General features: G+C 52.8%; 1 protein-coding gene across 1 annotated transcript; it reads right to left on the bottom strand.

Annotated features, from left to right (window-relative positions):
- Positions 1–967: 967 nt before the first annotated feature.
- Positions 968–21,681, bottom strand: YWHAG (tyrosine 3-monooxygenase/tryptophan 5-monooxygenase activation protein gamma). The gene is made up of 2 exons (XM_059487198.1): positions 21,456–21,681; positions 968–4,432 (listed from the first exon to the last, which is right to left on the bottom strand). Exons 1-2 carry the CDS (start codon positions 21,540–21,542, stop codon positions 3,776–3,778), a joined length of 744 nt encoding a protein of 247 aa, XP_059343181.1. The 5' UTR covers positions 21,543–21,681; the 3' UTR covers positions 968–3,775.
- Between the last annotated feature and the right edge of the window lie 4,590 nt (positions 21,682–26,271).

Genomic DNA, 26,271 nt, shown 5'->3' with positions numbered 1-26,271 from the left:
TGGGGGCTGCGGCAGGGCCACGGCGCTGGGATGGGGTCGGGGTGTCCCTCCCTGTGTGGGGGTGCCCCGTGAGCCCCCAGCCCCTCCTGCTCGCAGCCCTTGCCGTGGGTGGGGTGGGTGCTGCAGCCCCGATCCCTCGCAGGGCGCTGAGTCAAGGCGCATTTTCTGTTTATAGCTTGGCGGGGAGGGGAATATTTTTACAGCGTGAGTCACCGCGCGTGTGGCTGCGAGCGGAAAAGCGTCGGGAAGGGACGGAGGTGGGAAAGGGACGGAGGTGGGGAAGGGACGGAGGTGGGGAAGGACCGGGGTGGGGAAGGAAGGACGGAGGTGGGGAAGGGACGGGGGTGGGGAAGGATACTTCACAGAAAGAGTGGTCAGAAACTGGAATCATTTACCCAGTGAGGTGGTAGAGGCATCATCCCTTGAAGAATTTAAAAAAAGACTGGATGTGGCACTTGCTGCCATGATCTAGCTGAACAGTTAGAACATCGGCTGGACTAGATGATCTTATAGGTCTCTTCCAGTCTTGAAAATTCTGTGATTCTGTGATTCTGTGAGGTGGGGAAGGGACGTGGGTGGGGAAGGACGGGGGTGGGGAAGGAAGGACGGAGGTGGGGAAGGAAGGACGGAGGTGGGGAAGGACCGGGGTGGGGAAGGGACGGAGGTGGGGAAGGACCGGGGTGGGGAAGGAAGGGACGGAGGTGGGGAAGGACGGAGGTGGGGAAGGAAGGACGGAGGTGGGGAAGGACCGGGGTGGGGAAGGACGCAGGTGGGGAAGGACCGGGGTGGGGAAGGAGCCACCCAGCCCCTCCCGAACCCTCCCCGCGGCTCCCCCGCCCCGCAGAGCCCCGGGAGGAGCCCGAAGCCTGAGGAGGACGCGGATCCTCAGCGCTGCCCCAGGAGCAGAGCCCAGGCTGCCCCCGAGCCCCCCGGAGCCCCCCAGAAAGTCGAGACAAGGCGATAACAATTAAGCAGCGCTGACGTCAGATCTGTAAGTTTATTTGCTCAATGTACGACGGCTACATAATGACTCACATTCATGATATTCCATCACTGAGGAAAAACTGCTAAGAATGGTCCGTGTGTGAAATAATTCCTTACAGAAACACGGAGTTGGAAAAATAATCACTGATTAGACCTTAAAAATAGTTCACTGCATAACATGACAAAAAGCACAAACAAAGGCTCATTCAAAGAACACAGTCATTGTTCTCCTACACTGTAATAGTTATAATTTCACCATGACGAACACCAGACATTAAGATTAAGCTAACACTGGTGTTTTCTTTTGCTTTTTTTTTTTCCTTTTTAAAAACAAAATCATATATAATTGCATGTCACTATAGCAACATCCATAACAGATCAGTTTGTTACGATCACTATTTGGTAGAGCAAACTTTACCCCCGAAAAAAAAAAAGGAAAGAAAAATAAATTAAAAAACTTTAAAAAATTTTTGAAGACTATTTTGTCATAGGAATACATAACATCTACAGTATAAGTTAATAAATTTCAAGCTACTGTATAGAAATACGACACTAGCATGCACAATATTGTATCAATAGAGTAATGGAGCAGTAATCATTTCACTGGAGAGACAGTATCATAGGCAAGTGCATCTCTTAAAAAATGAAAGAAACCATTCAAGCTGCTTAAAAATCAAGTCCCTGACCCCCACTCCGTTTTTAGCCCTCTTGTGCCATCTCTCCTGCATAAGTTTCCTAAAGCAGCCAGAGCAAAAAGCCAAAAAGAGTAGTAATTATTTTGGGAAAAAAACCATAAAAAAAAAAAAAAAAAAAAAGAAGATAAGTTTTGTAATTCCAGTAAATCACCTCCAATTATACAGCTGGGACAACACTGCTCACGGGACACGGGGGTGGATGAGAGGGAAAGCCTAAAGCATCTCCCGGTCCCGGCACACAGCGGCACCGCACACCCTCACCGTGGGGTGCTGCGCCCCCAGTTCCCTGCGGGGCCCTCGGAGCAGGGGGAGCCTGACCCAAACCAAACCAAACCAAAGCAAACCAAGCCAAGCCGGGCTGGGGCGCTCCCGGGGCCGGAGCCGTGTCCGTGCCCCCGGGCCCCAGCGGTGCCGTGTGTGCCTCACCACGTGCCGGGCTGGCTCTCGCAAGGGCCGGGGAAAGCCTGGTTCCAAATCAGCGTCAGAATCTCAGAATCACGGTAAGGATTGAATCAAAGCACGAGCGCGGGTTCTCCTCGCTGCGCGGCGCTGGGGAAGCGCTGCAGGGCGCAGCGCTCCGCGAGCCAGAGAACAGCACTGAACCTCCAACAACCATGGAAAAAAATCAAAATTAAAGCTGAACTCACTCAAAATGGGGTAAGTAGTACCTGCTAAGCAATTCAGATGCCCCAACTCCCACCCCCGGCCGGATCAGACAGACTGAGAAAAGATTTTGCTAAGAAGAGAACTAAGTTCCTGGGCTCCCGATGGTGGACAGAAATGTCTATGATTGTAGCTCTTCCCTTGAGGAATTTCTCTACCAAATTAGTGTCTAAGCTCCTGAAGTTCACTCATTACACCACAAGCTTCCCCAGGAGAAAGGAAAACGCACCCGGCTTCCCTGGTGACAAACAAGGGAGCCCTGGGTGCTGGAGATCTGCTGACAAACCTCATGGTACAGTGGGAGAAAGTCAGGCAGAGTGAAATGGCAGTGCAATCCCTGAGGAAGCAGCTGTGGCACCTTAAATCAGGATGGTCTTTTGAAATACCAAACACAGTACATGACATACAGACCTGAATGCTCTTTTTTTTTTAATATTTTTTTATTGTTTTTTATTTAAGTGGCTTTTTTTTTTTTTAAGTTTAAACACTTCCCCCTTTGTCTAATTAAGTTCTTAAACCTTTTGCTGTGGACTTAAAATAGTTGAAACAGCCGCTAGCCAAGCACCTGTTAAGCTGTTGACCAAAAAACTAGAGCAGCTTTGATGTTCCTGGGGCGGGCGGTCTTCTTGCCTTGGGCGACACAGAATAGCTAAAGCCAGTCCACAGGCGAGGACTGCTCAGGAAGGCAAGCCAAAAGAACTAGCAAAAGAAAGAAAAACAGACAATCAAAGGCTTGATGTCATATGGCTGTAATGTAGAAATACTGTAAACTGCAATTTAGTGTTAATACTGTAAGCTACCCTAATAAATATCTCAACCAAAAAAAAAAAAAAAAAGGAAAAAAAAAAAGATTGAATGGCCTAAATCCCAGGGCTTTGCAAGCCCCAAATTCTTTAGTTTTGTTGGTTTTATTTTTAATTCCTTCTCAATTTGGGGATTTGCAGGCAGAGCTGCAGAGAGAGGCCCCGCGACGTGGTGCGGGCACACGGCACCTGGGCTGCGGAAACAAACGCTCGAAGCCTTACTGGAACCACAGAACTCCCTTTTTTTTTTTTTTTTCAAATGTTTTTGCATTGCTTTCCTTCCAAATGAGGGCCATTCCATCCACGCAAATTCGTCTTAAAACCCTTTTTTTTTTTATTTCTAGCAATAAAGTTAAATTAAAGACAGCTCCACTTGTATTAATAATCTACAGAACAGTCCATATGCCAGTGAGGCTGCTATTCCATACCAGCACAGCCAGCCTGACTTCCACTAGTGGTGTTTTGGCAAAAATGTCAACGAGGCAATCAAAGACAGGTTGTGGGGGGCCTCCCTGGGAAGGTGTCCCCTCCCTTTCCCTCCCCCACCCCGGACCCCCCCCCACTCGTGGGAAAAAAATAAAGACTGCAGTAGTTAGCATCAGCGTGCGGCTGCCAGTCCATCGGGGGGGTCTAGTTGTTGCCTTCTCCGCCGTCGTCGTCTTGCTGATCGCTCGTCCAGAGCGTTAGGTTGTCGCGGAGGAGCTGCATGATGAGCGTTGAGTCCTTGTAGGAGTCCTCGTTGAGGGTGTCCAGCTCGGCGATGGCGTCGTCGAAGGCCGTCTTGGCCAGGTGGCAGGCCTGCTCCGGCGCGTTCTGGATCTCGTAGTAGAAAACCGAGTAGTTAAGGGCCAGCCCGAGCCGGATGGGGTGGGTGGGCTGCATGTGCTCCTTGCTGATCTCATGGGCTTCGCTATAGGCCTTCTCCGAAGACTCCACCACGGTCGCCCTCTTCTCGCCGGTGGCCACCTCGGCCAGGTAGCGGTAATAGTCCCCTTTCATCTTCAGGTAGAAGACTTTGCTCTCGTACTGCGTCTCGCTGCAGTTCTTGATCAGGTAGTTGTCCAGCAGGCTCAGCACATCCTGGCACACGGCTTCCAGCTCCTTCTCGATCTTCTCGCGGTAGGCGCGGACCATCTCGATCTTCTTCTCGTTGCCATCTGCAGAGGTCTTCTGCTCGATGCTGCTGATGACTCGCCAGGACGAGCGCCGCGCCCCCACCACGTTCTTGTAGGCCACGGACAGCAGGTTCCTCTCTTCGTTGGACAGGGGCTCGTTCAGCTCCGTCACCTGTGTGGAGAGAGGGGGAGAGAAAAGAGACGTTTGGGTTAAGCCCCAGCCTTCTGATATCCCCATCACTCCTTTGGGTGTTCCTGTGTGTCTCTAGGGAGAGGCAGGAGGAGGCAGTCAGCTCCAAAGTCCTGCTCTGTCATCCAGCTCTGCCTCTGCTCCCATCCCAGCAGGAGCCAGATGGGAAATCATGCTGTGCTCCAGACCCACAACAAAAGGAGCAGGCCTTGGGTTTTATTTGAGAGATCAGCATCTTCCAGAACGAGAAAAGTCTTCTAGGAAAGAGATGCCTTTCACCTGCAGGATGAGAGCTGGCGATGCAGGGGAGAGGGACAGTCAAAGCAAGAGGGAGGAGATGGTCCAGGGTTATGAGCTACCTGCATGGTTAACAACACCAGAGCTACAGGGTGTTCAGCTTTTCCACTTCCCACAAGCTTCAGAGACACCCAAAGAATCTCTGAGATAGCACAATTACAACTCCCTCAGGCACCTGAAAGCTCACAAGGTGAAGGGGAAATCCCCCACACTGGGTTTCCTCACTGAGGTTAACAGCGTTACCTGTCTCATGCACCACAAAAACCACAAAGGGATTATGGAGATGATGAGCACAGAGCTCCCTCAGTAACCTGGGAAGCACCACTTGGTATCACAATAATCCCATTCCAGCTCCCACAACACCATCACTGCCTGGAGCCTCCCAGGCAGCAGCTTTGGCCAAGTCTGCACCAGCTTCCCACGACCAGGAAGGAGCAGGAGGAGCCCTTGCAGCAGACAGGACACCACACAGCAGCTGCACACGGCTGCTCCCCGGGCTGGTTACAGCTGCCAAGTGCCACTTTGAGCCTGGGCATGGCCACTGCCCCCTTTCCCCCAGGACACACCCTGGGCACAGCCACCTCGGAATCAGGCCACCAAAGCAGGAACCTGTGAGCCACCTCAGGGCAGTAAAGGATTAGGTAATGGTTTGGATGTGAAAGGCTTCTGCAAACACTGAGTCACTTTCACAAGGATGTGTAAGGACAAGGTTTGCTCTGGGCCCAGATAACCACATTTATGGTGGGGAGCAGGAGGCCAAAGGCCCAGCCAGGACCTCATTTGAATGGCCTTGAATGACTCACAGTTGCTCACACCATATTGACCTGCACATTCCAGAACATCCACTCCTCCTGCAGCTCTTCAGCCATGCTCTGGCTGATGTCTCCTCCCAAAACCAGGCCACAGCTAAGCCTGTTTCCCTCACAGCAAGCAGAGTCTCTGATCAGACCCCCTCCAGCCCTTTCCCTCACGGCAGAGGCAGAAAGCAGACCCTGCACTCCCACCCCTGCTGCTGTGTGCATCTGTGCTGCTCCACAGGATGCTCCAGAGCCTGGCAGAGGAACAGCAGACCCTTTTCCAGATGGAAGAGGGTCTTCCTGTGCAAACCAGCACAGCTGCTTCTGCTGCAGGGTGAGAGACAGCAAGGGAGCAGGGAATGGGTGTCACATGAATGAGGGCAGGATCTCCTGGGACTATCAGCAGCTGCCAGTGGCACAGGACAAAGAGCACAGAGCAGGGTGCCAGGGCAGCTGCCAGTGCTCCCGCCCAAGGTAAGCAGGGCAGCGATGCCACCCCCAGCTCCCAGTGCCAGGCCAACCCTCACACCCCTGTCCTGGCCAAGACAACGGTGGCAGTTTAACCACGGGGCCCTGGGGTCCCTGTGATATCCTGCTTCCTGCAGCAGGGCCCAACCACAATGAGCCCAAATACCCGTGGTGAGACACTGGTACACTGCCTCCAGCCTGCCTGCTGTGCTGAGGTCTCTGCTCTGCAGTTTTACAGAATGTCTCCCTTTGTTCTTCCCTCTCAATGACACCCGCACAAACCACAGTAATGATTCTGTGGGTTAAAGACATCTTTGGGAGCACAACCAAGGTGTGCCCCTGCCCCAGAGCTTCTGGGTTGTCTGTCCTAAGAGATACCAAAGACTCCATCAGGTTACCGGGGGGCTTATCCCACCTAAGCTGCCCTGCTTTGAGTGAGGGATTTGGAAATAGAAGCATCCAGAAATCCCAGCCTGAGTTATTCTCCTCCAGCTGTAAATGGAGTGTCCAACACCAACAGCCATACAAGAGACTCACTGACTCCAAGAGTTTTCTGTCATGACAGGGGTTGTGGAGATTGATCACCAGATGAAATTTTGCTTCTAGCAAGATGCCCCCTGAGAGGAGACACCAGTTCTGAAGTGAGGAACAAGCAGGTGCCCCACAGCCAAGTCTGCAGATATTTATCACTGCAGGAATAAGTAGATTTACCTCCTCTCACCAGAAGAGTCTTGCTGGAGGACAGATTTATCAAAACTACAGGGAGTTTCGTGGGATTAGCTTTGCCATAAACATTTTAAATTCGAAGCTATTAAGGATTACGGAGGAAAGTTGCCTGTCAAAATCCTTTCAACAAACTGGCTGACAGATGGAAGGTACACCTGTGGAGACAGCAGATTCCCCTAGGGAGCTCACAGGGAACTTGTAAAAGCAGGAAGGGAGCCTTGTTAACCATGTCACTGCTTCCTAGCAAGACCCAGACTCCCAGGAAGGAGCACTGCAGAGACATGGCCAAGATGTGACAAGGGTGGGGACAAGGACCACGGCCCTCAGCAGCAGGAGAGGGGAGAGGCTGCAGTCCCACACATTTCAGTTTGCAATTGAGCTGAGGGAGGAAGAACAGAAAACCATCTGGCTCTTGCATTCCCAGCAGGAAGAAAATGCAAGATGCCCAGGACACAAGGTATCAGACAGCAGGGTACACTGAGCTGCCTTGTCAGTCAGAAAAAGGCAGCAAATATTTATCCCAGGTTCAGCTGCCTTTGAGGACATCTCTGTCTGCCCAGAGATGGTGCCCTCCTGCCTGTGCTGGCATTTCCTGGCACAGCCCCCTGCACACCCCAGACTGTGCAGTCACTGCCACTCTGCTCTTCCACAGCACTGCACCAGTGCCCATCTCCAGCAGAAACTGCTCCAACACCTCTGCACCAGCCTGTCACATGCACGTGGGGCTGTGCCTTCTCTGCAGCCTGTGCTGGCCCAACAAATGCTGTTTGTTTTTTTCTTACGCTGCAGGATACAGAAACAAAGTGAGTTCAACCAAGCCACTGGCTAAACAGCAGGTTCTGGTATACTGAGTTTGTAGCATTGCACTGAATGCTTCTGATTGAACATCAAATAAGGCAATATCCTGCATCAGGCCTGAATCACACTGCAGCAGTCACATCATGGAAGGGCAGAACCACCCCCCTTAACTCAGACCCTGAAGGGGTTTCACTTCCCCAAAGAAGGGATCAGGTCCCCTGATGCCATTTCCAGCACTGTTACATGGAGTCAGAGATTTCAAATAGCCAAAGGAATATCCTAGCTTGGCATTAGGAGGGCTTGGCAGGAGCACAAAGCCATCAGGCCCTGGCTGCAGTCTACCTGCTCTTTGGGAAGCTCAGTTTGGAGTTTTACTTCCCTGGCTGCCAGCAGGGAACAGCAGAATTTGCTCTGCAAACCCCAGTAACTGCCCAGCCTCATCTCCCTCTTGTGCTCATGCAGACCAGGGAGAGGGGCAGGAGATGCAGTGTCAAGTCCTGGATGTGGCACAAACAGCCAAGGACAAAGATCTGATCCAATGGTGGAAACTTGATACAGGAAACTCTTCTAGCTATTCTGGAAAAAAAAAAAAAAAAAAAAAAAAAAAAGAAAAAGAACACAGCTGCCAGGAGCAGACTGCACAAGGACACCTAGGCAGGGAGTGCAGGGAGCCTGGCATGGAGCAGTCCAGGCTGCCAGGCACTTCCATCACCAAGCTGGACACTGCCAGTTCCAGTCTCACCAGTTCTCTGATGGCACAGTGTCTGCACCACCAGACTCAAGGGCCCTTAAGCCATGGGGAAACTCCCTGAGTTCCCACTGGACAAAAATTACTGGAGGTTTAGGGTTTATACTGCTTGGGAGACCAGAGGCTTGTACAAATCCAAGCCCTCTGATTTGCAACAAAGCACTGCAGAGGCAGCACCATGTCTGAGAAGGTTTTCCTGATTTCTCCACTACAGCTGGAGCTCTGACTCAGCACCCTGCCCAAAACCTGGCAGGCTCCTGGCATGCCCAGGGATCACATTGCAGCCAGGCAAGCTTCAGCCTCTTGAGGAGAAGCCAGGGAACAAGCAGAACTTTACCTGTCCCTGATGCCAAGGTATGTAAACCCCAAAAGCCCAAGGGGTGCTTCTACAGCACCTGCTTTCTGAAGTATCCTGATTAACAGGCTTTGGTGAGACCCATGGGGAAGGTTTGCTCCCACAGAACAGCAAGTTAGGTTGGTTAGGGGCTTATTCCAGGACTCCCATCCTCCACTTCTCACCTTGCAGGAGTAGGTCTGAGTATACATCAGGAAATTACTGGTTTTGAGGTCCCTTCAGTGACTGCAGTGAAGATCCATCACAGGACTTAGCTCTACCTGTTTATTCTTGCACACTTTTCACTTAGTTTGATAATTAAGTGCCCACCCATTTACAGCTTCTGCCTGGCTTTGATGTCTTATCTTAAAGCAGACAGCACTGGCAAGCTGACAGGACCCAGAGATCCTTCCCTGGGGAATACCATCAACATCTGACAGTTTAACCCATGTTATAAACCTCAATACTTGCTCTTCTTATTGCTTAAAAGAGAATCCGAGTCCTTCAGGACATCAGACAGCTACAAAAGAGTGAAGCTTTCCTGGAGAGACAGAGACAGCCATGAGAACTTCAAACTGTTCACTGAGAAAAGCTTTTAAAGATCATCAGAGCTCCTCTCCCACCAGGATACACAACATCCATCTCCCCTTCAGCACTCGTGCTTCCTGTTCTATCTACAGCTCCTGCTCCATGGAATTAAATTTGTTATCTCTCCACACAAACCCCAGCAAGTGCCTTGTTTTCCTTCACATGCAGCTTGTTAGAGTGAGCTCTGGCCTGAAGGTCTTCTTCTGTGTTTCATTTTTTGAAATGATGTTCTGACCACTGAAATTCCTTCTTGCTCTGTAGCCACTGGCAAGGGGAGCACCCAGCACACAGCCCCTCCAGGCTCAAGGAGCTGAAAAAGGTCACAACACCTGCAGACATGTCACCTTCTCCCATCTCCAGCTGCTGTCACATGCTGGGACCCCACCACCAATGAGCAGGGACAAGAGGACACAGCCTCAGGCTGTGCCAGGGCAGGTTCAGGAAGAATTTCTTCACAGAAAAGGTTCTCAGACATCAGAAGGGGCTGCCAAGGGAGCTGGTGGAGCCCCCATCCCTGAAGCATTCAGGAAATGACTGGACATGGCACTGAGTGCTCTGCTCTGGTTGACAAGGTGGTGACTGGTTAAAGGTTGGACTCTGTAACCTTGGAAGTCTTTTCCAACCTTAATGATTCTGTGTCAAGACCACCTTTAGCAGCCCAAGTGTGTCATTTTGGAAGGCCATGACAGACAGACTGCCTGTTTTTCCTGTCCCCAGCTCGCCCCAGCTTGAAGAAATGGCTGCTCTCAAGCACATGAAACTGTCACCATTAGCCAGCAGCCTGGTGAGAGTCACGACTCAATGTCACTCAACCTCACCAAGAGCAGCCTCTCCCCAAGCACCAGAGTGAGCTGTCCTACAACTCCATCACAGCAGTGGGAAAGATGCTTTTCTTAAGCACTGTCCTACTTTGGTGAAGTAGGCGTGTGTTAAACCAGACCTAAATCTAAAATGTTCCCAGATTGGTTTGGGTTCCTTTCCCTGTTGCCTTGCCTTCGCCCCCATGTCACACTTCCAAAGTGGAAGTCACACCAGAACTGCTTCTCTCCTTGCTGACCCCTTCTGCTGTCCCCTGCTCATGTTTTAACTCAGGAAATGACTGAGTGGCCAGGGGGGCTTTGGGCTGTAGGTCAAACCCTTCCTCTCATCCCAGACAAGACCAAAAAAAGGCACGTGCAGGCTGTGGGCAGACAGAAGTTCCCCACTGCCTTCTCCTCTGCCTGTTTCACTATGAATAATCCTCTGCTAGTTCCTGTTTTCTAAGCTGGCAGGGCCACTTCACATCACAGGACAGCAGCTGAGGGCACATGGGATGGTTCTGGCTCTGCCATTGCATTTCAAATTGCTCCCAGTGCCTCAAGGACCAGTGTCTGCAGAGAACTGTTTATTGCTTGCAGCCCAACTGCATCTCAGAGGCTACTCAGGTGCTCCAGACATCAATTAGGATTTCTGCATGTTCCTACACTTAACAGCAGCTTTCATCCCACTCTGCAGCCTTTATTACTTAAGGCGACTTTGAACCACCCAAGACAAAGTCTTCAAACTGGGAGATGTGGAAACCAAGAGCTCATTTATTTTATTGGCCTTTGTAGCTTAATAACTGCATGTGATGGCACTGCATTCAGGTTTGATCAGTCCTTGGAGCCTGCAGACCTCCTGCTCCAGTTTCAGTGTGGCTGTCATGGATTTCAGTTGGAGAAAAAGCAAATTTCAGCTGCTTGGGTCATTCTTGCACATGAAAGGTTGAAGGGAGCCAAGGTGAGAACAGCAGTAAGAGCAGCAGAGCTCTGAGCTGCTCCATTTTGTGTCCCAGCCCTTATCTGCAGCACTGCAGTCCCAGCACTTGGGATAACGACTCTGGGTTTCTTTCATCTGCAGAACACCTGGGTGCCACTGATTTGTGTCCCTGACTTCTTCTGCAGCTCGAGATAAGGCAAACACAAGGAAACATCTGCCTGCCATGGCTATTGTGGACAGAGAGCAGCCCAGACACATCCCAGTCACCAACTGGAAGGAAAAACCCTGGCCTCCCAGCTTTGTGTATGTTCAAGTGTTCTACAAACAAATGTTCAAGGAGCTACAAACCATTTCTGAGTTAGCATTGCACAGTCCTGTCACAGAGAGCTGCTCCTCTAGCCAGCATGTGCTTTTGAGCCAGGAAGGAATTATGCTCAAGTTTTCTTGTTTTCCTTATTAACACCCTGATTCCCATTAGCCTTACTGACAGGCTATTAAACAAGATGAAAACTGGCTGGAGGACAACTCATTTCAGCATCTTGCTGCCATTACCTGCCTCGTGCTTATTAAAAACTCTCAGGGAAAATGATTGACCTCTGTTGGCCTAGTGCCTCCCAGCCACCAGATGGAGAGAGCAGCAAGTCCAAGCACATCAGCCCCAGCATTTGAGGGGATTGTCACTCAGGGCTCATCACACTGTCCCTGGCAGATGGGACACCAGCACCTTTGCCTGCTAACTACAAAGCAACAGAAGGGATGCCAAGCTATTCCTTCCCCAGGATATGGCAGGCTGGCAGCATCATCTGCCCACTGCTGCGTGCTGTGAGTGCCTCAGCAGCAGCACAGGATCAGCACCACCCTTCTCCATCACCCAACAGCTTGGGGAGCTCTCCTGCCTCAGATTATCTGCTCTGCTCCCTGCTGACAGCCTGGTCTCCAAGCTCTCTGCTAAGCACGTGGAAGCCCAGTGCCACAGCGTGCCACTGCTGTGAGAGCTCAGATGTGCCCCTGGAGCTCACAGCAAGTTTCAGGAGCTCAGAGTTGATCCGTTGATCCTTCTGGAAGGAGAATGACAATTCATGGTTGCTATAGGCTCTTCTGGGCTGCATTAAGCTTTTCCAGGTGCGAGCTGAAGAGCTCTTCAAGAGTAACTGCAGCTCTTTCCTTAGAAGCATTTCTGTACAAGTTTAAAGACTTGGGGGTTTTTAATTTCTGTTTAAAAATTATTCCTCAGAAGACTCCACCTGCTCACAGGCTTTTGAGCTGAAGCAGCCATTCACAGGATGGCCACTGGACATTTCTAGAGTCTTAAGACTTGGTCCATGATGAAGAAGATTTTTTTTTTTTCTTTCCAATTCATGGTAAAACAAACCCAAGCTAGAGAGATTTCAGGGACTCTAGATAAATGCACCAAGTTTCATGTGGGGAGGGTGTTTAGTGCTGCTGGGAGCATTAGCTGCTTAAAGATTTACCTCACAGCTTCCAAGGGTACTAATCTGGCTCAGATCTTAGTGCTTTCCTGCTCACCTCCAGCCCCAGTGCCAGGCAGGAAGAATCCTGCCACCAGATCATCAAATCCTCCCCAGAGCATCAAGTGCCAGGCCCTGTCCTTAATCAGGGGCTCAAAAACCGCCTGTGCCCATGACCTCTACCCAGCTGAGCCAAGAGAGAAGGGATGCTGTGCCATGGGCAGGCCACCTCAAGGCTGAGAGCAGGTTCTGGTTGCTGGGAGAGCCTGTTCCTGCTCACTGAGCAATTCCTGCCTGCTGGCATGGCTTCCTTTGGCATGGCACTGCTGCCATGGCAGCTGCAAGCTGCTGCTCCAAAGGGTGAAATGGGAGAAGCTGCAGCCATGCAAAGCTCCTGCAGTGAGCATGCACGATTTTAGCTGCTCCAGGTCACTCCTACAAACTCTTTGGGAACACCTGGTTGTTGCACATCAAGGTAAGATTCTGGAAATATTAAAAACAAGATTTTTGCTCTAGGTCTCTTGGTCTGCAGATCCAGCAGTTCCTTGCTGTCTCAAACATGTTTTACCAGATTAAGCAAGAGACTTCCCAGAACACCCAGGTGGATTCCTGCATGCCAGCTCCACGATAGGTTTAATTTCTACATCAGTGAGTAAGGTGATTATCCCTCCAGATGTACTTTACCCTCCCACTGCTTCAGGGATTTCAGGCTTGATCTTACACATCTCTAGCAAAGACAATTTTATTTAATTTCTTAAATGAACTTGCAGAAAAGAAAGTCAAGTTTTTGCTCTGGCAGCTTTCTGGAGCACTGTAACTGATTTTAAATTACAAGGAGGGGTCACTAGCCTAGATCCAACTGTTTAACTCCCCTCTCCGGATTGCAGCCATCCCCTCCCAGCTTCTTCTGAAGCCCAAGGAACTCCCACCACAGATTTGATCTCAGTTCATCACAGGTGACAGAACCCCTGAGGTGCCAACATCATCTTGACACCACCAAACACAAGAAGCCAAGCTCCCAGATAATGAAACATTCACCCCATGTAACAAAGCCCAACAGCATAAACAGGCAAAGCTCCAAGGCCTGCCCCAGCTGGGTGTAAATCAAAGGCTGTTAATCTCCCCCAAGTTCCCATTCACTGCTGCATTAGCCTTTTACAAGTAGAGATCTCCTACAGCAATTGCTGAGCGTGTCTGTTAGCACATGGCGCAGCAACAGCTTCTCCACCTACTATGAATAAACCTGATGCTGCTGAGCACAACTGTCCAAACAACGTGTCCATCAGCAGCCTCGTTAGCACTGGGGCTCAGCCTTCTCACTGGTGTTTTTCTAGAGCCTTGCTGAAACCATCTTAGAGAGGAGTCAGAAGCACCCTGACACGCCAAGCAGCTTTGCTGGGTACGTAAGCAAAGACACATCCCAAGCAAGCCAAGCCATCTAGAGAGATCAGAGGGAATTTGCAAACAATTAAGGAATGGTTTGCACTTGGAATCCCTGCAGACTTGGGCTCGTCCAAGCACAGCTGCCTCAAACACCCATACACGGACTCAATTCCAACAGCTCCTTCACAGAAGAAAAACATTAAGTACTCTAATCCCTAATCTGGGGATCACTTTAAGGGAATCTCACGCCATCACTCTCTAGTTACTCTTCTGCTGCAATTAACTAATGCACTGCACCTGGTCACTGGATCATTAGCTTGGGGCCAAAAATCAGGTTTGTTTAATATCTAATTGAGCATGTACTGGGTCATGCCTGAGATGTGACTAAATCTGGGTTAGCACAGAAAAACCTCAAACTGGGGGAAATTTGCCCTTAAATAGGCAGACAAAGGCTTTTGTTTCACCAGCTACACGAAGGCTTTGCTTTTGAGAGACAGTCTAGTCAGTGTTCCCTGCAGCACAAGAATTGCTGCCTCATCATTTCAGCTCCATTTTCCAGAATTTACCATTTCTGAGCTTTTCCAGATTATACCAAGATAACCAGCATGAGACTCCAAGGTGAAGATCAACCCTTTTGATTTACCAGCCCCAGCAGCTCCAAGGGCTCTAACCCACAGAAGGGACCAGAAAGATGCAGCACCTCACATCATTGTGCATTCAGAAAAGATGGACAAAGCCATCCCACTGCTGAGCTCCTCCCCCAGAGACACAGGTGGGAATCCCACATCTTGACATCTGGATTCTGAAGCAGAGTCAGACCTCTTATTTAAAAAAAGAGATAAATTTAAACAGCAGAATGAAAGTCATTTTGTTGCCACTTTCCTTCATTTTAGGCTGGGAGGAAGGACTTTGCTCATTAGATCAAACAGCCAGGGGGAAAAACATTCCCACAAAGCCATTTTATTTGCATGAGGAAAGAAGAGTTCCCCCACCTTCCATGACCAAAAGCTGCACTGGCAGAAGCACAGGCAGAGCCTGGCAGCCAGCAGCCATGGCAGAATGTTTTATCTCAATGCCACCAGCATAAAACCAGCCACCACCATTTATCTGGCCTGCTTCTCCAAGACAAGCCAAAGGTTTCAGAGGCTGACAGACAAAGCCAGCCAAAATCCAGCACAGTGACCAATCCATTGCTACTTCCCTTTGTTTTAGCTGGTTTCCAGGCTATCACTGCAAAGCAGTGACCATCACCAGTCAAATCGAGTCATTACTTATGTTTTCACTCAGTTTTTGCTTCCCAGACAAGGGAGTTGCCATTTTCCAGAAATGCCAGTTGCCATTTCTCATGTGCATCTAACCCTTGGGGAACAAAACCTCAGCTAAGGACCAGTTAGGTTAGTTACCTGTCCAGTAAAGAGCTGGTTGAAGGCTTTCAGCTTTCCAGAAGGAAAAGACAAAGACTTGACCAGCAAAGGAAAGAAGGTCTAAGCTGGCTCCAAACCAGTTAGCACAAAAATACTCCTCCTTTGGAAAAATCTGCCATGAGCTGCAGAGCACTGGAGCCTAGGAGAACGCCTGGAAGCACTGAGGGTGCAGCACAACCCAGAGCCAACCTCAGCCCTGCCTCACAGCTCTGCCACAGTCAGGTGGAGATGATGCCTGGATCCCATCAAGGCTGTCAATGGGAAGCCAGGCAAATGCTGTTCCACTGTGCTTTGGACTGCAGTTATTGTAATTTGCATTCAGGAGGCTGAACAGGGCACAAAAGCACAAGGCAGAGCACCAAATGCCCCAGGCACTGACCCACCTGAGGAAAAGCTCCCTCAGGTCAGACTGGAGGCATTTTCCAATGCCTCCTTCCCTGCACCTGCCTCTGAACAGCCTGGTGCTTGGCTGGGACAGGAGCAGCCAGCTCTGGTCTGAACTAGTCTGACAGTCCTCATGGCTCTTCCCTGCCACACTGGAACTGAGCTCCCAGCACACCTCTGCCAAGGAAAAAGCAGCACCAACAAGTTCAGCAGTGCTCCACATCCAAGGACACGTCTGAGCTCAGACAAAGCCACCTCCCAAAAAGCAGCTGGTTACTCAAGCACTAGCAGGTGGGACTCACAAAAGCTTGGATTCTTTTTTTCTTAAATGTGTACCCTTGCACACAAGTTCTGTGCATGGCTTACTTGGCATGAAGCTGCTCCAAAGAGAAGCTCAGGATTTCAGTGATGGACTTGGTGCATTAGGCCCTGCCAGATGTGTCACCATCCGTGGAGTTTTCTCCAGATGTAGGGTCATGGGTACCACTCTCCTCCCCAGCCCCTGCTCCATCAGCTGCACCCTGAGCCATGCTTCTCCTCCTGTCCTCAAGAGCCACAGCTAACAGATCCAATGCTCAGCTCCAAGCCTGCAGAGGTAGGAGAAATATCAGGCCTTGAAAAATCCTTGTCCTTAGGATTGTGACCTTGGGGTCATTGTGACCCAGGCCCCCCACAGGTGAAAGGGGTCCATCAGGTCACTTTTACTCCAGCTCCCTGATCTGAAGCTTAGCAAGGCTGAGGCTGTTTATTCCTCCTTGGAAGGCCAAGCTGAGCATGCTCCTGAGCAGCACTGATGCTACTGGCCAGGTACCAGAAAAGTAGTTCAGTAACACACATGAAGAAGGGGAACAAGTATGGTGGGGATCCTCAAATTAAGGAAAATCTTAATTCTACCAGCTGCAGAAGCTGAGGTAGGACCATGTTTTTCATCTCCCTGATCAAAAACCAAATCTCAGCTGCGGGAGGAAGAGGGATACACCACAGTTATGTGGATAACCCTCCTGAAAGCACCATCCAGAACATCCATGAGAACCACTAAGAGGATGTCAAAGACATCATCCAGGTTCCAGGAACAGTGTGTAGGTCCCTAGATGCTGGAGTTTTCAACCCAGGAAACATTTCTGGAGCTGAAGTTCTGTGGTTGTCCCTAAAGTATTCCAGCAAGCCCAAGCACACATCATCATTGTCCAAGCAGTTTATTCCAGAGTAACTTTGGGATCAGCTGATGAACACAGCTGGGGCAGACAGAGTTTATCAACTGACATTATGAAGTTTACTTGGTGTACTAAAGCAATTAAATCTCCTGTGAACCAGCCATCTTATGATCCCACACAAGAAGCAGCAAATAAAGGTGGTTGAAAAAAAATTAATAAATCAAGACAACTCCCACCAATCTTTTTGCATTTTCATGGTTAGACATCATCCAATAGATCTACTGGATAAACCCAAATAATCCAGGGGTTCATGGAGAGCCCTTGCTCAAGTTTTACTGTTTCTATGTACTCAGCTGCTATATTCTCCATCACAGTCTCAATTTCATTTTTGTTTAGTTCAAGAAGAGGTATTTTGGGTCCAATCCACCTTGGATTGTACATCTGGCCAACTAAGAAACCCAGCATGATCCTGTAAATCAGTGACTCTTCCTAAATGGACTAAATAAGAACTCACAGGAGCTCAAAGAGGAATTTTCAAGAGCTTGATGTGCTGAAGACTGGCCAGTTACTGGTGGAGCAGTGTCCACTGCAGCCACCACAGAGGGTCTTCATTGATACCTATGTGTGGCTTAGGAGCAGATGTGACTCAGGCTATGGCCACGAGGTCCCAGGGCTGAGTCACACAGAGACAACCCCACACTGTGAACCTCTACAAGGTCAGAAGGACAGGAGCCCCTGACAGCCACCATCCTGTCCTGAGCCCATGCACCTCCAGGAAGGAAGCCCTGCTCATGAGTGAGGCTGTCTGCAATCCCCAGCAACACTGCAGTCCCCCAGTGCTCTGCAGGCACCCTGAGGCTGGGCACCATTCAGTGTGCCTGCACAAGAGCATCAGTGCTGCCATGGGATGCCAACAGCTAATGACTGCAACCATCCACCTCAGCACTGGGAATGGCTCTGCAAAGCCATCCCCAGCCCCCCTGGGAAGTGCTACTACAGCAGCTCGCACTCCTTGGTCCCCTCCCACCATCACAGATGGCCTGCCCAGCACTCCTCCTGGAGAAGCCTTTCCACCTTCACCATCCTTTTGTCTGTGTACACTGCGAGCAGAAAGCAGCTAATCATCCCTGCTCTGCTTCCTGGGGACTCTCCAGACAGGCTGGATTGGTGTTACTGCCCCTTCTTCCAAGGGTGAGCCTGCTGTCTGTGTGAAGCCCTGCTATCAGCACTGATAACTGATGTGGGGGATGATAACCTGCCCAGCTGGTGACCATCACAGGAGAAGCCCACATACCCTGCGCCAGGAGGGCCTGCAATCCCCCATCCTCACGCTCCTCCTCCACCCACAATGGCCATTTACTGCACCAAGCTGTGCTGTCTGAAGCTTGGAGCAGCCATCTGCTTCCCAGCATCTCCAACAGTGCCCCCTTCACACCCACACCTGGTGGTCCTTGCATGCAGCACAGCCACAGCCCTGCTGCAGAGGTTGGGCCCCCAAAGTCGAGCAGTGCTCCCCTCACAGGGGACACCCCAACCTACACCACCCATAGGTGCAGTGCAGTAATTTTCCCCACACACTTTGAAAAGATGACTGATTTCCTCCATAGGTTATTGCAATCATTTTGTCCATTCACTTGCACATCCCCTCCATGTAAGGTCTGTGGGGAGGCACGTGCTGAGCTCCCTGGGCAGGGCTGGCCAGGGGCTTGGCAGGGCTCCCACCTCCGGAAAGCCTCCAGCAGCAGCACCACTAATGGATATTGATCCCCAGCCCTGGCATGAGCTCTGACAGCAAAGCTCTTCCTGAAGCTCAACCAGACAAAAATGCATCTTGCTCCAACCACCAGCACTGTGGGAAGTGAAACTCCAGCAAGCAAGCCCAAGGCCAATGTCTGACCACACTGGGGACCAGCAGAGAGCTTTCCTGTCCCCCAGCACCTGATAGGGCTGATGGTACCCCCAGACAGCACTGAGGTGACAAGGGACATGACCAAGGTCATGCAGACATATCCTGGATCGATGGGCCCAGCCCTGCACCCTTCCTGGGTGTGGCATCACCTTCTGCTCCCTCTGCTAGGTGAGGGATCATCTGCTGTTTTCAGAGACCCCCCAGTAAACCTGTCCCTTTTGGGGGCTGAAGGAGCAATCCTGCTCCTTCAATTAGGGGCAGCAATTAGGGGCACCGGCAGCTAGCACTTGCAAGAAGGAAGGAAGTAAAAGTTATTAGACATAAATATTATTTTTGAGAAACCATTGCCAGCCCAGACACCCCTAGATGAATCAGCAGACAGCAAGAAGCTCAGCACACCATTTCCATTTTAAACCATTAACACAGCCATTCAGCACAGGTTCCCAAGCACACAGGGCTGAGGCTGAACAACCCATGTGAGGCAGCCGCCAAAATGCACGGGTGAGATGAAGCTGCTGGAAAAGGAACCTCTTTAATGCTCATCATTGGCACCACAGGTCTGAAAGGAGAACCATGCAGCATTTCTCAGCAGGGCGCCAGGCAGGGCTAGGTTTGGAGGGCAGGATGGCTCTGCATCACCTTCGCTAGGCGCAGCCCGCATGCTCTCTGCTACCGCCTGGGTGCATTGCAGCTTGGACCATGGCATATGACATCACTAGGCGTTGCTACGGAAATGAGTGCGAGGTCATCAGCCTCCCGCACAACCGGGGCTGGGGGCTGGGCAGCGCACGGGGATAACCGGCTGGGACACGGCTGTGACATGGCCGTGGCCGCCGCACCGGCCGTGCCGGAGCTCCTGGGGCAGCGCGGTGCTGAAAGGAAGAACAAAGCTCTGCCTTTTGTTTGCTGCTGAAGGGAGGCGTCAGCCAGCGCTCCTGCTGGGGATCGCTTCCTTACGGCCAAACTACCCGGCAGCTGATAAGAGGCGTTAGCCCGGGTTACTGTTTCACCAGGGCCCGTAAGGAAAAAATCACACATAGGAGCTCCTAACAGCACCTGGGGTTCGAGCAGCCAGCCCGGGGAAGCAGGCTAAGAGAAATTCACAGAGCAACGCGGCTGTGAGTCCCGGGCATATCCCTGCTGGCTTTGTCACGGCGGCTGCATTATCCGTAGGAAATGAGCTGTAGGATCTGCTCACACAGCAGGCTTTGCTTTAAAATGAATAGATGCCGCCATCAGAAAATGGTATAAAAGCCATGGTGCAGCAGAGGGACAGCCCGGCTGGGTTAATGTGATAATATCTCGTTCCGATTATCCGTATTTCATTCCTTGATAAGACATCTCCTCCCTCCCCGGGCTCGGGCTGTGACAGTTTTGTCTGTTTGATAAATGCAAGGTTATTGACAAAATGGTGCAATATGGGCAAACAGCGCTGCACCCACGGCAGACTGCGACATTCCCAGATCGGCATTCACTTTTCATCAGCTGGGGAGGACACCCCAGCTCCCAGCAAAGGTTCAGACCTGACTAAGAAGACAAACATAAAGAACAGTTTTCCCCTTTAAAGCACCCCCTCCCTCCCTCCACCCAGTCTAGCCTCTCTGCAATATGACAAATGCAGAATCTTCTGGAATGACTTGATCCTGCCTCCCACGATTGCTTTGTTTGCAAGATCAGATCAGAGATATGTTTTTTTTTTCCTTCTTATATTGTCAAAATGTCAGTATTGAAGGGGAGCGTTCAGTGTCACAAATCAGATCAGCCTGCTATATGCAGAGTCTTTATTTTAAGAGCGTGAAATGAATACAACATGACTCAATTCATAAATCTCCAACCAAGAGCAGTAAAAATAAAGAGCTTTGACAGTGAAAGGGCTGCCGATCTTTGGGGTCAGGGGCACACACCACAGCACGCGTGGGAAGGGATGCACGGGGTGATATTTCAGCAGCGGGGATAGATGCGAACGAACCCCCCTCCCCACACCGGGTCCCCCCCTGCCTCGCCCCCCGGGGCCCCGAGCCGGTGTGACCCCCCCGGGCAGCCCCGCCTGGCTCCTGTGCCCCGCCACGCTCAGGCAGCGTGGGGAGGGGGCACGGGAGGGGGCCTGCGGCGGGGGGACAGCAGAAATGCGGCTGGAAGGGGATGTGGGGGGATGTGGGGGGCTGCAGGGCTGCGGAGGCAGCGAGCCCCGAGGCAGAGGGGAGGATGTGGGGGTGCTCCAGGGCAGCGGAGGGGGATGCGTGGGGCTGGATGGGGGCAGCAGGGCACAGCGCGGGGGTTTGGAGCAGGGGAGGATGGGGGGCGGCTCTAGGGCAGAAAAGGGGATGTGCGCGACTGGGTGGGGGCCCCGGAATAAGGGAGAGGATGCGGGGGAAGGTTTAGGGCAGGAGAGAGCGATGTGTGGGGCTGGATGCGAGCCCCAGAGCAGGAGAAAGATGTGGAAAGGAGCTCTAGGACGGAGGAGCAGGATGCGTGGGGCTGGGTGGGGGCCCCACTGCAGGGCAAAGGATGCGTGGGGGGCTCTAGGGCAGGGATGGGGGTCGGGAGAAAGCAAAGTAGCCCTGGATGGGGAAGAGCGGCGGGAACGGGACCCAGCCGGGGGTGTCGGAGGGCGAGGGAGCGGGGCCCTGACACCCCCGCGGCCCCCCCGGCCGAGCCCACCACCCACCGCGGGGAACACGCGGGAAGGGCGAGGGGAGGGCGGCCCCAGCGGGGCAGGAGGAGGAGGAAGGTGTGCGTGTGTCTGTGTGTGTGTGCGGAGAGCGCGACGGCCGCGGGACGGGACTCACGTTCTTCATGGCGGCCGCCATGTCGTCGTATCGCTCGGCTTGCTCGGCCAGCCGGGCCTTCTGCACCAGCTGCTCGCGGTCCACCATCTTCGCGGGGTCCGGGGGGGAGAGGGGCGAGGAGGCTGCGGGCTCCGGGAGGAGGAGAAGGAGGAGGAAGGAGGAGGAAGAGGAGGACGAGGAGGGCGCGGCGGTCTCGGCGCTGCTGCGGCTGAGGCGGCGGCGGCGGCTGCGCCCGGTGCTGTGCGCGCGCCGCGGGCCACCACAACCCCCCTGCGCGCGCCCCGCCCCGCCCCGCCCCTCCGCCGCTGCCCCGCCCACCCCCCTGCCCGCGGAGCACGACGGGAGTTGAAGTCCTAAGGATGGGCAAACGGCGCTGAGTTCACTCAGCCCAGCCTTTCCTCTCAGAACTACATCTCCCATCGTGCCCCGCGCCAAGGCACCGGCCCCTGGCCCTCCTGGGCCCCGCCTGTGCTGATTCACCGGAGCCCGGCCCGGGTGGGCCGCGGAGGGCGCGGCCGCGCCGGGAGGGCGAGGGGGGGTTCGGGAGGCGCCGTGGGACGGGCGGCCCTCGGGATGGAGCCGGGGGACAGCGCCGGGCACGGGCCCACGCGGGGCAGGGACACTCCCAGCCTGGTCCCGCTCGCGGCCCGGGAGCCGTTCCAGCATGGACGCGCTCAGGGCGGGGACGCTGCCGCGGCCCAGGCACAGCCGCAGGCTGGGCTCGCCACAGAGCGGGCTCAGTCACTGCCCAGGCCCGCTCAGAGCCCGCACACGGCCCGTCCTCACCGTGCCCAGTCATAGCCCAGGGCCATGGAAAGCCCACCGAGAGCCCACACACGGCCTGTGCCCACTGAGAGCCCACGGGCCCATGGAGAGCCCACACACAGCCTGTGCCCACTCAGAGCCCACACGGCACACACGGCCTGTCCTCACCGTGCCCACTCAAAACCCAGGCCCACTCAGAGCCCACACACGGCCCATGCCCACTCATAATCCAGGCCCACTCAGAGCCCACACACGGTCTGTGCCCACTCAGAGCCCACAGGCACTCACAGCTTGGAGCCACCCACAGTCTGGTCTCAGAGCCTGGAGCCATGCACAGCATGGTCGCACTCACGGCCCGACCCACTCACAGCCTGATCATACACCCTGAACCTACCTACTGTCCAAACCCACTCACAATCCACGCCCGCTCACAACCAGATCCCACTGAAAACCCTGATCCACTCAAAACCCACTCGCAGCCCATGCACCATTCCCCCATGGAGACCCTGCGGTGTTGCTGTGCCTGGGGTCACTGTGGCACTGCTGGGCCAGGTCACGGTGACACATCTTGGGGTGATGTCCCCTGCTTTCCCCTGCCCCCTTTTTCCCACTATGGCCAGGTCCTGATCCACAGAGGAGAGCATTCCCACTGGAGATCAACGCTGGACAGTGACAGCCACCTTGGGCAGTCACTCATGGATAACCTATGGGATGAAAACATGTCTGCTCCAGCCATGGGGAGAGCCACTGGGAGTTGTAAGACATCCTACTTTCCTAAATATTCTATGGATAAAGTGATGCTGAGAGCAGGCTACAGCACTGGGAGGAATGAAAGGCTTCAATGGATCCTGTTTTCCTGAAAACCCTCTGCATAAAGTGGTGCTGAGAGGATGCTGTGGCACTGGGAGAAAGGAAAGGGCTCTGGTAAACAGAGTGATCCCAATGGAAGCACTGTATCCTGCTTGGAGAGAGCCAGGCAGTGTGATGCACAGATAAACACCGCATTTCGTGTGCCACATGTCCCTGGCCCTTCCCAAAGCCACTGTCCCTGCACACTGTCCCTGCTTTGGGATGTGTGGGGATGAGCTCAGCCATCCCCCTGTGCCCTGTGGTTTCCTTCTGAAACCTCACAGGAAGCCTGAGTGGCACTGGGACGTGCCAGTGTCCTCAGGGCACTGCTGTGGCTGTCCAGAACCCATGGCCACGGCCTCACCCACAAACAAACTGGTTTGGGAATGCTGCTGGTGGTGAGCAACACCCTTTTGGGCCAAGATTTTATTGTGGGTTCAGCACTGCTCTGCAAAGAGCAGAGAACGGCATCGCCTGGATTTGTGCAGCACAAAATCCTCCTTTGTTTACAGCTTCCGAGGGCAGAAGAAATCCCTCCCCACTCCGCTAAACAGAAGCAGAAGCACGGCCGGATCCTCTCCATTTCCTCTGCAAAAACCAGCGGCTGTCTCCTCCCTCACACCCCGCAGCAGCGCACGTGGCTCGGGGTGAGAACAGCCTTTGTTTGTGCCCAGCCTTTGTTTACTGCCCGGCCATCCCGAGGAGAGATCCCTGAGACAAGGGCAGTTTATTCCTCTGCCCTGATAAAGGCTCTTTCACCCTCCCCTGGGGGCTCCGGAGAGCTCCCACTGCGCAGCTCTGGGTTGTTTTCAGCCTGGCGCCAGTTTTGGGACAGGGTTTGAGTAAAAGAAGTGCAGAATTCAAGAGAATTATAAAGGAGTTTGGTTCCCAAATTAATTTTTCTGCTATTTCTTATCAGTAATCTGTAGGTATCTGTGGGTATCACCCGAGCCAAGCACGCTCAGATCTGTGAATGAATGAGAGCAGATTCATCCCCTTTTGGGTGATCCTACTGCATTTGGGCTGGATATATGCATCCTCTAACTTGGGAAATAAATAATATTATCCCTTGGGTACAATTCCTGGGTTCTCCTGGACAATATTGAACACAAGCCCAGACCTGAAGAAGTGCTTTTGCACCTGGAAGATCCCCTGATTTCTCCAAATATATCAACAGTCCTAATAAAAACTGTTGCCCCTCCATACAAACCTTTGGAATCTTATCTAGTATTTTCCATAAACCTGGCACATTCTCAGCCAGGCCGACTCTGCTGATTTACAGTGACCCTGTTTTTGCCCCAAAACGAGCAAATACTGATTTATTTCTGTCAGAGCACCAGAGCCATAAATACATTTCCCAACGCAGATGATTTCCTTCCCCATCACAGGTCAGAACAGGATATTCATGATGCTGTAAATTCTTCAGAGTAGCAAATCTGGCTGTAATATTTATCTGCAGTGAATCCAGCCCCCTTTTTTGAGCTCTGATGAATAAATCAACACCCCTCACAACATTTAATTCCTCTCCTGCACAGCCTGGGCAGCAGTGGGGTGAAGGTTTGGTGCCAGGTTAGAAGGTTCTGGTGGGCAGCATGGGCAGCTGGAGGTGTTACCTGGCTGGACATCACAAAATCCCCTTTTCCCACCTCTGGTGCCTGCAAACAACCCTCAGTGAGAGGCTGGGGCAGCTGCTGTGCTGGGAAATCACAATGACCCAAAGGATGTGGGTCTGTTCTGCAGATGTCCCAGGAAAACCTAATAACCTGGATTCTGCCTGTGGGATTAAAAATACTTCTCTGCCTTCAGATGTGCCACTTTGTTAATTCCTGTGGCCTGGAAGAAGAGTCTTTCTCTTTGCATTTTCTTGCTTTCCCTGCTACGTCTTGTCAATGCCTTGTGACACCGTGAGGAGAGGCAGGAAATTCTCTGTGACTTGGAGTTTGCTTGGCTGAGCTGCTGACTGCTCTGAAAATGGATCCAGAATTCCTCACCCCTCACTTCCAGCAGGAGAACAACAGTCATGTGCCCCTAGCCTTGTGCCTTGTCCCTCCATGTCTGCCTGCTTGGAGCCAGGGAGATGCCCAGGGAAGGAGATGCTCAGGGAAGGAGATGCCCAGGGAAGGAGATGCTCAGGGAAGGGGATGCTCAAGGAAGAAGATGCCCAGGGAAGGGGATGCTCAAGGAAGAAGATGCCCAGGGAAGGAGATGCTCAGGGAAGGAGATGCCAAGGGAAGGAGATGCCCAGGGAAGGGGATGCCCAGGGAAGGGGATGCCCAGGGAAGGAGATGCCCAGGGAAGGGGATGCCAAGGGAAGGGGATGCCCAGGGAAGGGGATGCCCAGGGAAGGAGATGCTCAGGGAAGGGGATGCTCAAGGAAGAAGATGCCCAGGGAAGGGGATGCCCAGGGAAGGAGATGCTCAAGGAAGGAGATGCCAAGGGAAGGGGATGCCCAGGGAAGGGGATGCCCAGGGAAGGGGATGCCCAGGGAAGGAGATGCCCAGGGAAGGGGATGCCAAGGGAAGGGGATGCCCAGGGAAGGGGATGCCCAGGGAAGGGGATGCCCAGGGAAGGAGATGCCCAGGGAAGGAGATGCTCAGGGAAGGAGATGCCCAGGGAAGGGGATGCTCAAGGAAGAGGATGCTGAGGGAAGGGGATGCCCAGGGAAGGGGATGCCCAGGGAAGGAGATGCCCAGGGAAGGGGATGCCAAGGGAAGGGGATGCCCAGGGAAGGGGATGCCCAGGGAAGGGGATGCCCAGGGAAGGGGATGCCCAGGGAAGGAGATGCCCAGGGAAGGAGATGCTCAGGGAAGGAGATGCCCAGGGAAGGGGATGCCCAGGGAAGGGGATGCTCAAGGAAGAGGATGCTGAGGGAAGGGGATGCTCAGGGAAGGAGATGCCCAGGGAAGGGGATGCCCAGCAAGGGGGTGCTCAGGGAAAGGGATGCTCAGGAAGGGGATGCCCAGAATGGGAGATGCCCAGGGGAGGAGATGCCCAACATGGGAGATGCATGGTACAGGTGTCCCAGCCTGTCCCCACACCAGGAGTTGTCACCACAGGTACACTAGCACATCTGCCACACCAACAGTGACCTGACTGCTTGGTGTCTTCAGCTGGTGGGTGGCAAAGCTGTGAAGGCCAGGGGATGCAGGGTGGCATTTCCCAGGGCTGGTGTGGGGGTTTGGATGGGTTCCATCCCCAGGAT

Source organism: Ammospiza nelsoni, chromosome 21 (genome assembly GCF_027579445.1).
Source record: "Ammospiza nelsoni isolate bAmmNel1 chromosome 21, bAmmNel1.pri, whole genome shotgun sequence".
NCBI classification, from domain to species: Eukaryota; Metazoa; Chordata; class Aves; order Passeriformes; family Passerellidae; genus Ammospiza; species Ammospiza nelsoni.
Note: the sequence above shows the minus strand (reverse complement) of the source record. Positions and strands in the feature narration are given on the sequence as shown.

What these genes read in the sequence shown, in the direction of transcription:
- YWHAG (XM_059487198.1), bottom strand. Translation starts at nt 21,542, where the DNA reads ATGGTGGACCGCGAGCAGCTGGTGCAGAAGGCCCGGCTGGCCGAGCAA. An exon ending in TGGCGGCCGCCATGAAGAAC is followed by an intron (nt 4,433 to 21,455) that starts GTGAGTCCCGTC and finishes CTCTCCACACAG; the next exon opens with GTGACGGAGCTGAACGAGCC.